This window comes from Chlamydotis macqueenii, chromosome 6 (genome assembly GCF_036417535.1).
Source record: "Chlamydotis macqueenii isolate bChlMac1 chromosome 6, bChlMac1.mat, whole genome shotgun sequence".
In the NCBI taxonomy this organism is placed as follows: Eukaryota; Metazoa; Chordata; class Aves; order Otidiformes; family Otididae; genus Chlamydotis; species Chlamydotis macqueenii.
This window is the reverse complement of record NC_141561.1, coordinates 27,078,269-27,092,640: the sequence shown is the minus strand read 5'-3', so window position 1 is coordinate 27,092,640 and position 14,372 is coordinate 27,078,269. Positions and strand designations below refer to the sequence as shown.

The window sequence follows — 14,372 nt, the reverse complement described above, 5'->3', positions numbered from 1 at the left end:
CATGTGACTGATTCCATCCATGGAATCTAGTTAGTCCAAACTCAGATTTTCATGTCTTCACATTTGATAGAAAGTACCACTAGGTAAATTTTATGTACAAGCTGACATACAGTATTTCAGCCTTCTAGAGTCCACTGCACAGTGCACTTATTAGGAATTTGTGACATATTACATTGTATTAATATTCACTTTTACCATCAAAGTTGACATAATGACCTAATAGTAGTAAAAGCTGGAAGCTGTATTTTAAGCATAAGGGAACAACAAGCATCCTAAATAATTCAAAAGTCTACAGTGCCAAGATAATCCTAAATTTAATGAAAATTCAAACTACAGCTTAGGAAAGGTTTAGAGTTTAACACTTGATTGCCTTGAAACTCGAAGTTATGCTGTCGTTTTAAATGAGAAAAGGGCTGGTTTAGCAACAACACACACAAAGGCAGCTTTTACCCCAGCAAGTTTCTAACTTGCAGTGTGATGTAAGAGCCAATGAAAGTTTAACACACACAAACTGAAAGGAAGGAGGATGATGCTGCAACAGTAAAAACATCAGCCTATTATTTCACCATATCAACAGGTAAATATAGTCAAGTCTTTCAGTAGATAAAGGCTGAGAACTTGTGTACAGCTCATCAAAGAGAAGTCTCTATTTGTTTCAAAGTGTCATGTGATTACTTTACACCAAATTTAACTAAAGCAAATTTTTATTTCTTTAGCTACGGATTTAACTGTTTGTGTTTGTCTTCTCAACCTCACCAGGCCTTACATTAACATTGTACTGCAGCTGAACTATACACTGAAGGTATAAAAAAAACCCCAAATCCACTTTTCAAAAGCACCCCTAAAAAAAATCAGGCTCGAAAACTAGGACATAGCAATTTGCGTTACTTGTGCAACTGCTGTTTGGCATCTGCCGGTACAGTTTTTAAATTATTAGCATAGGTAAATAATGAGGTCACATTTCTGCAAATAACACCCTTGTTCTCTACAGCCTGGCTTTATTCCCAAGAGCTTTACCCATCCAGTAGAGTGAATGACGCAGGGTCCTGTGAAAAAATACAGAAAAAAATGTATGCAGTCATACCTGAGCCACTGGACTCATCACCATTTTTCAGACTTCTTTTTTTGTATTTTAGGTTATTATACACAACAAATATTAAAGGATCATCCTTCTTATCATGGTATTTTCTCTCCCAAATTCCAAGTTTGCCCTTGAAAGCACGTGAACACTACAGATCTAACCACAACTGTTATTTAAAAAAAAAAAAAAAACCACACCACAATAATTCAGGAATATCAAATAAAACCTTTTCCCTCCTTGCTTCTCAGAAAACGCTAAACCATTTAGCCTACAGTTCCTATGAAGCTTCAGTCATTTATCAAGAAAACTATTGATTCCAGCTAGTCCTAAGTTCAGCAAAAGCACTGCTAAATTAATACCAAGCTTTATACAATTGAATGCATTAGCCAAACATTTACTGACAGAGATAGTAAGGCAACTTAGAAGCAGCCTGCATGTACCACAACGGCTTTCTATAAAACATATGAGGATTGCATCACTGGAAACTGGGCTGATGCCCCACATACATTGTCGGTTAACATTTCCAATCACTCTTCCACAGAAGCCAAGTATTTACTCTTTTTGCATGATGCTTTTAGAGTAAGAAGTTTTAATAACTTTTTAAACTTTTTTCAGTTCTTAAATTCTCCTTCCATGTTCCAAGTTAAAATTGGCAGTAAATCATATGAAGGTACAATGCTTTCCTCAAATTATTACTAATATTAAAAGAATAATCTTGCTATCTAAGCAAGACTAAAGGAGTCAAACTCAAACTGCTTCATTTTCACTTTGCTTTTTATAGACATTTCTGGCATTAATGCTAAATTCTTCTCTGCAATGCAAGTGCTGCCTTTTCAAGCTCTGCCTTCGCTTCCTTATTAGTTTTTAAATGTCTTATGGGATACTCATGCAGATTCGGGTGAATGACAATTGACAATAAGAAGAGTCACAAGTTCTCCCTCAATGAATAGTTAAAAGCAAACTTATTAATTGTTTTCATTCTGACTTCAGGAGCATGTCCTCAAAGATTTCTCTTCGTCCCTATCCTCCCCACAACTTCAGTCTAACAGGCAGAATTACTAGGCTGGTTATTTAAATAAAAGTGTATTTTCTATGTTAAATTGCTATTTATTGGATAATTAAAGGTTTAGCACCTGCTTTGATTTTATGCTCTCTTTGTCCTAAGTAAGAGTAGTATTTAAGCATACATTTATTTTGAGGTTTTGTTTGTGCCTCCCTCAAATTTCCTTTAGATAAAGCATTTTAAAGCCTTTAAAGTCTTTAGAATTTAATCTCTTAAATATCCTCACTGTTTTAAAACATGCTCTGCTCTCAGATACTAGTATAATTAGCCATACTTACAGTTAAATTTAATTCCTAATTTTACATAGCCATATTGTTACTCAATGGTCAAACAATTATTTAATGCTACTTATTCCTATTGCTTACTACAGGTACATGCAATCCTCAGTCATAAATCAGACAAACAGATTATCATAAATGCTTTAAATATTAGAGAAAGCATCAACACACAAAAATATTTTATCAGCAGACAGATCTATCAGCTAATGTTTAGAACTGCAGATGCATGGAGGAGTTTTATTTAGTGAGATGTCAAACTTAGAACTGTGTTTATGATGAGAATAATAAAGTCCAGTTCTCATTTCTTGGTGTTTCGTGTTTCGTCTCCCATCCTCCAGTACTGCAGCCTCCCATTTACTAGAAGATAAACTGGAAAAGTTATCTGAACAATTTTTTTTTTCTTTTTTTTTAAAGCTTATCTGTACTGTCGAGGCGTGTGCATGTTTTGGTGGGTTTTTACCTTCTTATATATATATATATCTCTTTCATCAAGAAAAAGCTCAGTAATTAAAGAAGCTCTTCTCTCTTCAATGGTAGCTGCTTAACCTTTCTGGAGCCTGTAAATATTTTAACAGCATCTATTGACAACATTTGGATTCAGGCATTAAGCTACAATGCTGTTCAATGGGCAGCTGGTAAGCCTTTCTCCCATTTCCGTATTACGGCACAAACATACTGCATATTTGAGTTGATTCTGCAATATTCTTTTATCAGGACACATGCTATCCCTGGATCGGAACCAGACAACCAAGTTAAAAGTGCTATAATTCAGATACCACACAACAGCCCAGTGTTTCTTAATTCGCTCTTATATTAGTATATCAACACACAGAACCAGAAGCCTGAGATTCTAGCTTTGTCATAAATCATTCCCTTTAAAAGACACTTGATTCTTTCATTTCAGTAAAAGCTTGATCTGAAATACATTTGTTGGTATGTTCAGGACTGGATGTTTCTCACTAATTCTGTAAAGCACTAATCCACAAATCTATGGACATACAGGAATTTCAAGCTCATGCTGGACACCAGCAAAACCCTAAATCTTACAGCATGGACAAACCTCAGACATCTCTTTATCTAAAAGTAGCAGCTACATATATGTATTGCCAAACATTTTATAGAATGATAGAAACAAAAAGAATTTCTCCGTAGCTTGCAAAACGTTACTGTTTTCTTACACCTCAGTCTGTTTAGATTTATCCGCTGTATCATTTCAACCTGAAATGCACATTCTCTGTGGCAGAGTCCTTTGTTCTGTGTCTGAACAACGATAAGCACAAGGTCACCCTGGTCCATAATTAAAGAAGGTAATGGCTACTATTAAGTTAAGAGACTAACATCTCATATATACATGACAGTTATTTATATGAAAAGCTTTATCTTTGTAAATATCAGAATTATGTTAGTTCTTCAATGACATGATTCTATGATTCTATGACATCTCTTTAAATAGCAAACAGTAAACTCAGAATTTAAGAATAACTGTTCCTGTTTATCTATATCCATTCTTAGTTTAGCATCTGATAAACAGAACAAAGATATTCTCATCAACACATGACCACAAGTGACTTCTGGCATGCTCTTGTTACACTCTCTCAGAATGCAGATTTATTTAAAATCATCTGCAGAAAAGATATTTTACACAGCAATTGTTAAATTAATCACTCACTAGCTTTAGCAGAGGCATGAATTTACATGACAGTGACTTACGAAAATCTACTTTTACTGAACATTTGGTTAGCTTAAGCATTCATCTAGCTGTACGCTGAACACTTCTTTAATATAACAAAGGTGATATACAGTGACATATGAATCACTGACAAATGAGCAATTGCACAAGAAGGAAGGCAACTGCAAGCTAAGTTAGGATGAGACTGTATTTGGGATGCAAAGGGGTGGGTCCAGAGGAGGGCCACGAAGATGATCAGAGGGCTGGAGCACCTTTCCTATGAGTTCAGGCTGAGAGAGCTGGGGCTGTTCAGCCTGGAGACAAGGAGGCTCTGGGAAGACTGTAGAGCAGCCTTCCGATACCTAGAGGGGGCCTACAGAAAAGACAGGGAAAAACTCTTCAACAGGACCTGTGGCAATAGGATGAGGGGTAATGGTTTTAAAACAGAGGGAGGAAGATTCAGATTAGATGTTAGGAAAAAATTTTTTACACCAAGGGTGATGGAACACTGGCACAGGTTTTCCAGAGAGGTGGTTGGTGCCCCATCTCTGGAAACATTCAAGGCCAGGTTGACTGGGGCTCTGAGCAACCTGGTCTGGTTGGAGATGTCCCTCCCCGTGACAGAGGAGTTGGACCAAATGACCTTTAAAGGTCCCTCCCAACCCTAACTATTCTATGATTCTATAATTTGGCGAGCAAATTCAGTTCAATCATACTGCTTTATGCAGTCCTACAATAATCATGTCTAAAAGTTGATCCGATAATAAACTTTGTTAGTTTATTTACAAATACTCTCCAATTTTATACAGGGACAAAGGTTAAAAACCTCTTACTAGCAAAAACTCATGTTATTCAATACAAACTGACGAACCGTGCCTTGTAATTTCATAATACTCTTCCTGAAGGTGTACATTTGCTGTCACTTGCTGAATATCACATTAAATGCCCCAATCTTTTGATGCAGGTGACTGAGGGATTCAACTGAACTGTAAAATATTCTCTGGGAGGCAGTACTTTGTAAAACAGTACTGAAAGGATGCTGACAATACAGCAGGACCGCTTTTGTTAGTGACAGCCAGTTAGTAGGTCAGCTTAGCAAGATTGTAACACCACACACTGAGAAAGCTGGTATGTTCTTGCTCCAAGCCAACCTTTTGACTATCAAGATCACCCTCCTTTTATGTTAGTTTTGGTCCAACACAACGTGGCTGATGCTAACACAATTCTCCCCAGAGGAGCACATCCTTGAAAAGATCCAAAGGCACATAAATTAATTCTTACAATTCAAGGTCAAATTCATCTCAGTTCTTTGTAGTACGTTAGGATTAAGACACAGGATCAGGGAATGAATGGAAATTATTCTCTTTCACAGACTCTTCTCACTTACAGCAGAGTACACATTAATTTAAATGACCTGTTTAGTCCTCATAATGCAAATCTAAGTTTAACTCAAGCTAATTAAATGCACGTGTTTATATGTTAAAGCTTCAGCTTCTAAGTATTTGCATTGCAATGGTCTTCCGATCATAGAGAAAGCCATGTAATTTCAGAACAGCTAGCACTGCTAGCACATCACAGTTTGTAGCACTTCACTCACAGTAGCCTGCTCCTAACTAACATAGAAATTATTTCTTCCAAGATCACTTCTTTTCTCATGCAAGTCTTATTCTGATGCCTGTAAGGCATGCTATAAGGACTCCAAATGAGGAAAAAGAACTCAAAGTAACAGGACATTTTTAGGATAATGCATATAGTCACATTTCATAGGGTTTTATTTTTTTGTCCAGCTTTTGATCTAGAATTAGAAAATGCTCTCCTATTAAAAAGTACCAGATCTCTTTCTATGCTACAATATTAAACAAGATGTTTGTAATATATAGATATCCCTCACTATGCCAGAGAGAAAATGACAACATATTTATCTCAATACAATCAGATTTTATAAAGACAAATGAGAAATACAGCACAACATAAGAAAGCACATTTAAGACGACAGCTTATTCACAAGTGTGCTGCTCTTAACGCAGCAAGGGATGTTATTATCTCAGCTATCTGCAGTAGTAAATACCAAAATATTATGATCAGCTTTACAACTGCTAACACGGAGTATTAATGACACCAAGATTGAATGTCCCTCTTTGAAACGTGAAGCAAAGGCTAGAAGCTTGCTGAAGAACAGACTCACAGCTTTTTTATATATATATTATTTTTCATATATCACCTACAAGATAAGGCAGTGTTTAAATGAAATCAGGGCTTTACTGAAGACTAGAGTGCAAGAAAAATCTCAGAACCATTATAATACAATGAAAACTGTAGATTTTCAGAGGTGCATGTGGCTGCTAAGTGTCTGCATTTATGCCTTTGAAACTCCTCCTGAGGGCAACTGGGGATTTTTTTTTTACTTTTTACTTTTTTTTTTTTTTTTGCTACAGGATAAAAATTTATTTCCAAATAAAGGAGTATCTGATCACTTTCTGAGTAAAATAAAAAAAAAAAAAAAAGAGAAGTCCTGATGTGCTTTATGTTTAAGACTCTGAAATACCTACCAGAACAACCAGAGGAGATGAAATACACACAGTAAAAATCTTACAGATAGAGGTTGAACCTCTTTAATTTGAATCTGCAGTAACAGTTACTTCAGAGGATCATGAAACAAGAATTAATTTTGTATACTGATACATAATTAACATCTAAGAAAAGGTTAATCAACTACTATTACAATAGCGATATTATTACAGCCATGAAGGTCTAAGGCTACAAGGCAAAACTAGTAGAGACTGCCTCAGTCATATGAAGATGAAAAGGTCAGACACGCATGAAAGCATGTCCTTTTCCCAGACTACTTCAGTTCACCTCATAGAGCTCTTCTCCTGCTGTACACTTACATTAATAAAGTATTTTCAGGTATATGCTGCATATACACTTCTATAATAAGTGTTTCATGCTCCTATATAGGTTATCAAAGGCTTTGAATGCGCAATCAATATATTTGATGCTACCATTGTCTACCTAGCCTATTAAATAAATTTTTTCCTAGTGACTTCTATAGAAAGAACCCATGTTACCTATTCTATACATAATTCAATTACCTTAAAATGGACACATTCCTACATTTAGTTGAGAGGACAGCTGCTTACATCCGTATCAATATTCAAGTGATTAACAGCATTAACAAGTGATTAACAGCATTAACAGTACATTAATAGAGAATTTAACAGGGAAAAAAAAAAGCTAACAACAAAACCATTTGAAATAGAAAATCACCAAAAATCAAGCCTGCAAGTTGCATCCTTAACAATGCTTTTTTTTTTTTTTTTTCCAGAAAGTTTGACATCATCATTTTAAAAAAATAAAACAACAACAAAAAACTCAAGGCAGGAACAGCTCAGTGCTGGGATACAACCCCAGTGACTCAAATCTAAACTTCACCAAATTTAATGAATTTTCAAGCTGCATCATGCAACACCAGAAGCACCATAAATCCTGTGTGACTACTACTTTCTTTGGGCATCTTAAACAGCAGACTAATCTGCAGCTTTGCAGCTACTGCCCTACAGGACAGCTTTTTGGGGAAACAGAAGCACTAAAAAACATTCCAAAATCAAACCCAAACCTTAGATTAGAAACTGACAGATTAAAAACCACTGAATAACAACTGAAAAGTAACTTCTGCAGCCACTCAAACACACTCTTAAAAGAAAGAAAAAAAAGAAAAAGAAACCACCTCATACATGGTGTCATCCAAAAATCACTTCTGCAGAGATCCTAATTACACGCTGCTGTCTGCCCAAACCTCCAATTGCTAAACTGCCCAAGAAGCAATGAAAATAGAGAAATGCCTTCCTAATGTTACTTTGCACAAAAGCAATTGCCGCAGCTGACACCTGACACCGCCAGAGGTGCCAAGTGATCCCACAGAATAAGAGTCACGACTCAGGATAGATGGTCGCACAGCATTATCCACCACTTCAAAGCCATGAAAAGCCTTGCTGCTGTAGCACAGGGCATTATATTTAACTTACTATCACAAAGGACCTGATAATCTAAAAAAGGCAAGACAATCAAGGCTACTTATTAGCAACAATCTGAAGCATCATACAAAAAAAAGAGCTTGGATTTTACTGTTTCTTTAGCTAACAAGGCTGCAAAAGTAAAGCCCCATATTTGGGATTTGTGGCACAACAAATTCCCACCTTACCCAACTGCAACTCTCTAGCAGTTTTTATAGTTTAGAGAAATTGCCTAGCTTTCCTTTCCAGGATGTCAGCCACAACGAAGTCATGACAATGCAACATACAAGATATGATACTATACCTAGGACTGCCCAGTGAAGTGTAAAGAGACTTCTCCTTAAACCACTGTATCCTGTCACTGGTGATTATTTATCGCTACAACTTCCCATTGTGCTAGATGCTCAGAGGAGAACAACGTACAGCACACAGATGTTTTCAATACACGACTGAACAATCTAATTTACATTAAGGGTTCACAACATTATACACCCCAAGCCCTAGCTTCTTTAGTTGCTCTTAACTTCACCAACTGAATCCAAGATGAAACACTGTTACGCTGGATGCCTGCCTCAAGCAGAACCTGAACCAGTTGAGAGAGAGTGAGAAGGAAAAAACAGTTTTGTGTCTAGCACTTTTTGAGAAAGTGAAGACTCCTTTTTTGGACTCACTCTAGTTGCCTTTAAATTTTGAAGATAAGCTTTTTTTGTTTTTGTTTTAAATATATTTTCCTACTTAAGAACAAGTCCTTATCAACATACGAATCCGCCTAAAAATGCTCTTAAGGGCAGAAAAGGGAAGAAAAAAGGCCAAAAAAAGTCACCAAGAGCTCATGGAGGCTGAATACATAATTTCTTTTTTTTAATAGTCCACCCTCCACCACCAGAGAGCTGACTAAACTGTGTACGCATCATTCCCATAAGGAAACTGAACATCCTCTGAGTGATCTAAAATACACATTTTAACCAGTACTCCTTTATTTATACAAACTTCCTGCTAGCATGAGGAACAACACGGAGATGGAAAGCATACAATCTGAATGAAAGGGTCAAGCAAAAGAGGAGAAAGCATAAGACAGATAAAATAATTTTATAAAGAACTAGGGAAGAAAGAGACAAAGACTGGCTGGGCAAAGAAATTCAGAGCTTGGCTCATCTCTGCAGCCCCATGTCTCCCAAAGCTGAGGAAAGCCTGGATTCTTGAAGTCTGTTCCAAGTCACTTTGTCCTTCTCATATCGATGAACTCACTGGTAAAACATCCATCTCCTCCAGTGCTAGTCCATTTCCTACTGCCGTTGGCATTACTACATTAGTTTAAATAGCAAAGGTCTATGTAAATATGTTTCAGCCCAACAGATCACCCACTCCAGCAGCAGTAAGAAGTCATACCATGCTGTTATGTTTGCATTAGCTTTATTATCAACCACATACAGAGCATTAGGGTTGCAAACACACACACAAAAATTAAGAAAAGCTACAATTAAGACTGCTTTGTGCACTTCTGTTGTTAAGATGGTCTGTACTTAAAATCTCACAGTTTATGCTCTTGAGATGGGCCTTCTCTAGAAACCAACTGAGAAGAACAAGAAAATGTTTGTTCTGCCCTTAATGTCCTCCTGGTCTGAAAAGTTAAAGAAACTGTGATACATACAAAGCATCAGACTGCAAAGAGAAAAGGCAAAGCAAAACTAGAGAATACCACCACCAAAACCTACCTTTGTCACTGCCACTGAGTTCCTGTGTTACAGCAGACTAGCCCTTTCCCTTGCCTTTACAGTTATTTTTTGCGTATTCCTTATTTTATGGATATTTACGTAGATAATCTGCAATTCAAATTGTGTATGTACTTTGGACGCCCAGAAGCAACTAGAACCTGTGCTTTAAACATACGAATTGCTTTACATTGTAAAATGTAAATGGAGACGGGACAGTATTTTAATAACATTCTTGCCAGGTGAAGGAAACGCATTATTATTCATGGAGTACATAGATGTTACGGTGATAACCAGTAAAGGAAGACTCAGGAGTAACTTAATAAATCTGCTCTTTGGGAAGGCTTTCACTAATATAGTTTAAATGAAACTAGAGTTCCACAGAAAACAGTAAATATAAAGCTAATTATCATACAGCAGTGAATTAAATGAACACAATACATCTTAATGCCCTGGCCCTACAAAGCAAAGAATTATGTGAACATACGCGTTCACACAGTTAAAAGATACAGCTATAATAACTGTTTCAGCTGAGCTATGAACACTGTGCAATTCACACCTCATACACAAAAAAAAAAGCCAAATCTGAACGGCAAATCAAGAGATGAGATTGTAAATAGTCTAAGAAGTGCAGTTACATCCCTACAGAAGCTAGACAAGCCTACACAACTTCTAAGAAAAAAAAAAAGTGTTAAAAGATGTTACAGATACATTTTAAATAGCTGTCTTCCAAACAAAAGAGCAAAAAGACATACAAACAGCTCCCCTCCAAAATATTTACCTTACTGCAGTAAAGCATCCAAAGCTCATACAGCCTCTCTCGGGATGCCATTCCTTCCCTTCCTCTTGTCGTCGATACCAGCGATTTATGTTCAAGATCCTACCATGCTCAGTTCCCAGGTGCTCCTTCCGCAGCTTGTGCTCTATTATTACAGTTGTATCATAACCGAGAAGTCAAGGTTGAAAATAGCAGGGTCTCAGCCTCTCCTTTTCGGGTAAATAACGTTAGCACAATGCAAGCAACTGCAGACAAGTGTCAAGCATCTCCGTTCTTCGCCAGCGCTGCTTCGGTTTTAATCTCTGAAAGTGAAAACATACCCTTCAGGCCTTTTGGTGCAGGAAGAAAAAAACAAATCCATACTTAAAGCCCACGGACGACCTCGGGAATGACGCGGCGGCAGGTCGTGTTGCTTTCCTCTGTGACATTATTACCCCTAAGATGGAGAGGTCTGTTTTCCCATTTTCGTGGCGCTTTCTCTTTTTTGCAGGGAGTCGGCGGAGGGGAAGCCGTCGGGCTGCTGAGAGGTGACGCGAAGCGAGGCGGCGGCAAGGCGGCTCTCTCTCCGCCGGGACGGACGGCCGCCCTCCGCACGCCGGAGCGCCGGCCTGGCAGTGACAGCCACCGCCCTGCTCCCCCAACACCCAGGCTCCACAGCCGGCCCCAGAGCCCGGCGGGCCCAGGCAGCGGCGCCTCCCGCAGCTTAGCGGCTGCCCAGGCAGAGACGCCAGCCGCGGCCTTTCCCGAGCCCCGCGCTGCCCCGCCGCCTGCTCTCGGGCAAGAGCAGCCGCGCCGCCACCCACCGCGCCCTCGGCCTCCCCCAGCTCCTCCCGTACCACCGCGGCGCCTCCCTGCAGCCTACCCTGAGCACGGCGGGTGGCGGCCGGGCAACGCCGCGCGGCAGCCGGGCAGCGGAGGGGGCCGGGTCTCGCCACATCGCCCGCCCCGCCCACATTCCGGCACACGCCCCAGGCTGCCGCCGAGGGGCGGGGAGGCCGCGGGCGCCATTTTGGCTGCGGGTAGGGGCAGGGGAAGGGTCTGCCTCGCAGGCGGAGCGCCGGGAGGCAATGGCGCAGAGTCCCGCAGAGCAGTGCAGGGCTGTGGGGAGACCCGCGGCAGAGCCGTGCCGCAGGCCACGGCGCCTCATCTGAGCAGCAGGCGGTCCCTGTCAGGCGGCGGGGCTCTCTGCCGCACGGGCAGTCTGTTTGTCCGTAAAAGGATCGAGATTCCTTATCCTTGCGGGACAGAGCAGCTCAGGAAAGCCCCATACTGCTTTTCAAGGGATAAAGGTTATCAAGCATGTACATGTATCTCACATATGCTCCAGAGAGGCCTGCCTGCATAGCCCGGGGAGCGTGGATATATACATGCATATAGTCTGCTACTGCTTTAAACCAGCCCATACCTCGTATGCAGAGGTTGCATAGGACTGAAAACACGTCTAAAATAAGTTCGATCTCTAAAGAAGAAATGTGAAAAGACATTTCTCAGCTCACTGGTGTGGCTCTTTCCAAGCATACCAGCAGCGTGCTGACAGTCCTGAGGGAGAGCACTCCAGCAAAGAACTTTCCTTCTGCTTGTTCAGCAACACCATCCTCTTGGTGTGACTCGCAGGGCGCTCCCCGGGGAACGGGCTTCCCTCCATGTTCACCTGCTCCCTTGGAAAGAGGGGCTGGAAATTAATGTTGTGTCAGAGTCCAAAACAGGGAGAAGGAGATGTAAGGAGACCCAGGCTTTCTCCCCAGTTTGCTGGGAGAATCATAGCCCTGCAACCTCTAGTCGCAGCCCTAGTCCTTCTGCCACAGGCTCATCACCTCACCTGGGTAAATCTCATGCAGCTTCACATGTTGAAGCATTCTTTGCCATTTGTTGCACAGCCGATTCCTTTGCAGGGGATTTTGACACTGCTAACAATGATTTCATGCAAGGTTTGGAAATCATTTGCATAGTAATTGACTGTGCAATGTCATTATATAAAAAATTACTAGGGATGGGTTAAGCATCACCAAGAGCCCAGAGACAGTCTGAGATCAGTCCCTGCAACATGCCTTTGCATATTTGTCTTGCTTTCAGAGATTGGTGAAGTTTTGCTGGATAAATTTAAGGGTTAATCTGTGCTCAGTGTTGTATCATGAGGATAAGCAGTGCAGGAGTGGGAGAAGTATCCTTTACTGCAATATCTAAACATAGTTTATAGCACAGATGGAGGGACATTGAGAAAAATGAGTCTGTAAAATTATTTTTAGTCATGTGATACATATACTCCAGTACTCGCTGCTAGCCACAATAGTCTCCCGCCTCAAGGTCGTGACATCATTTTTTCCATCAAGAAAAACACAGGAGTTCAGAGTCCAGCTCTGTCCCCAAGGCACGATCTGCTATGCTTAAACCACCCTGGACCCCTCTCCGTGAGCAGCCTCCAGGAACAAAAGAGAGTCTACCTCCTCACTGAGGGACTTATCTCAGGGCCTGAGTTGCTGCTAGGAACTCTTCCTTGGCAACCAACCTGCATCACCCTTGCAGCAAATGCAAAGCATTACTATTTGTTTCTTACATAGTAACATAGGAAAAGGAAGCTCTCTGTAGCCTGTTTTTTGAGTTACAACTTTTTATCACATCTTCTTTAAGCCTTTTCTAGACAAATAACAACTTATTTCAAACTTTTCTTACAACTTTCTCCCTTCAAAGAAGTCAGGCCCAAGCAAAGCCAGGTATGAACCCCAATCCTCCCTTGAGACACTGCTCTTCTTTCTTGCATTACTGACTTTTGCAAGGAGCAGCAGCTGTTCCCACATACAGAAATGCTGCAACAAGCTTCAGTGAAGAAACAAAACAAAAAAAAGAAAAACCCTCCTCTGATAGAAATTGGAGACTCCTCCCTTGTTAAGTGCTGCCACCCACATTAATTAGGATGCTCACAGACTATAAAGCAGCCATTTTCCCCTCTGCTGGAGCTGTAATAACATAGTCATTGTAGTCGGCCTAGGCAATCACTGCTGATTTTGTAGACAGTTCTTACCTTATATAGGTGGTCTTAAAAGAAAGTAAAGCATTTGTAGTAGGACAGTCTGTTCCAGTGGCATACAGGGTGAGTGGTCTCCTGGTTTGACTTTCTAGAGGTTTTTTTAAATCTGGTAGCTTGCTGTAAAGTTGTTAAGGTGGCTTTGTGGATGTCTGCATCACTGGGTGTGAGTCAAGTTTAGTCTCTCCCTGTTGGTACAAACAGACATTCAGTATTTGCTATGAGTTATTTTTTGCATGCAAATATGAACAAAAATGAGAGAGTCAGTGGAGAAAGGTGGGCCTACAGCTTTGTTCCCTCAGGTATTGTATGATTCTAGGTACATTTATATTTCAGTGTACTTACCTTCATAAAGACTCAGCTAAGGATATGGAAGTCAAAGAACGGAGGAAGACATGAAAAGAAGCATTATGGGTACTTGAAAATGTGTTTATGGATTGGTCCAACTGTGAAAGCTAATTATTAGACTTTTTCATCTTCTCTTCCATAATTCTTTTCCAAAAAAATGTTTAATGGACCTTAAATAGGCAGGTAGGAAGTGTTCCTTCGTAGTTCATTGTCCCTTAACTGCTGTCTTGTGGTAACTGTGTGTTTAAAACAGTGGTTGTTTCTTATACATTGTTAATTACTTGTGGGTTTGTACTTTATCTCTCTTCGGTAGATGAAAGTATTAGTAACTCAGTCATCTTGCTATGGAATAGGTAGAGAGAAGGGCATGGATAGGGAGAAGACATGAATTTGAGGTTAAGGAAAGAT

General features: G+C 40.0%; 1 protein-coding gene across 3 annotated transcripts in view; it reads right to left on the bottom strand.

Moving 5' to 3' along the window:
- NBEAL1 (neurobeachin like 1) overlaps positions 1-10,895 on the bottom strand; it is an 87,750-nt gene extending 76,855 nt beyond the window's left edge. For all 3 annotated transcript variants that reach the window (XM_086750561.1, XM_086750559.1, XM_086750560.1), the window contains exon 1: positions 10,598-10,895. In XM_086750561.1, the coding sequence (XP_086606687.1) occupies positions 10,598-10,648 (51 nt within the window). In that variant the 5' untranslated portion in view covers positions 10,649-10,895. The remainder of the gene's footprint in view (positions 1-10,597) is intronic.
- Between the last annotated feature and the right edge of the window lie 3,477 nt (positions 10,896-14,372).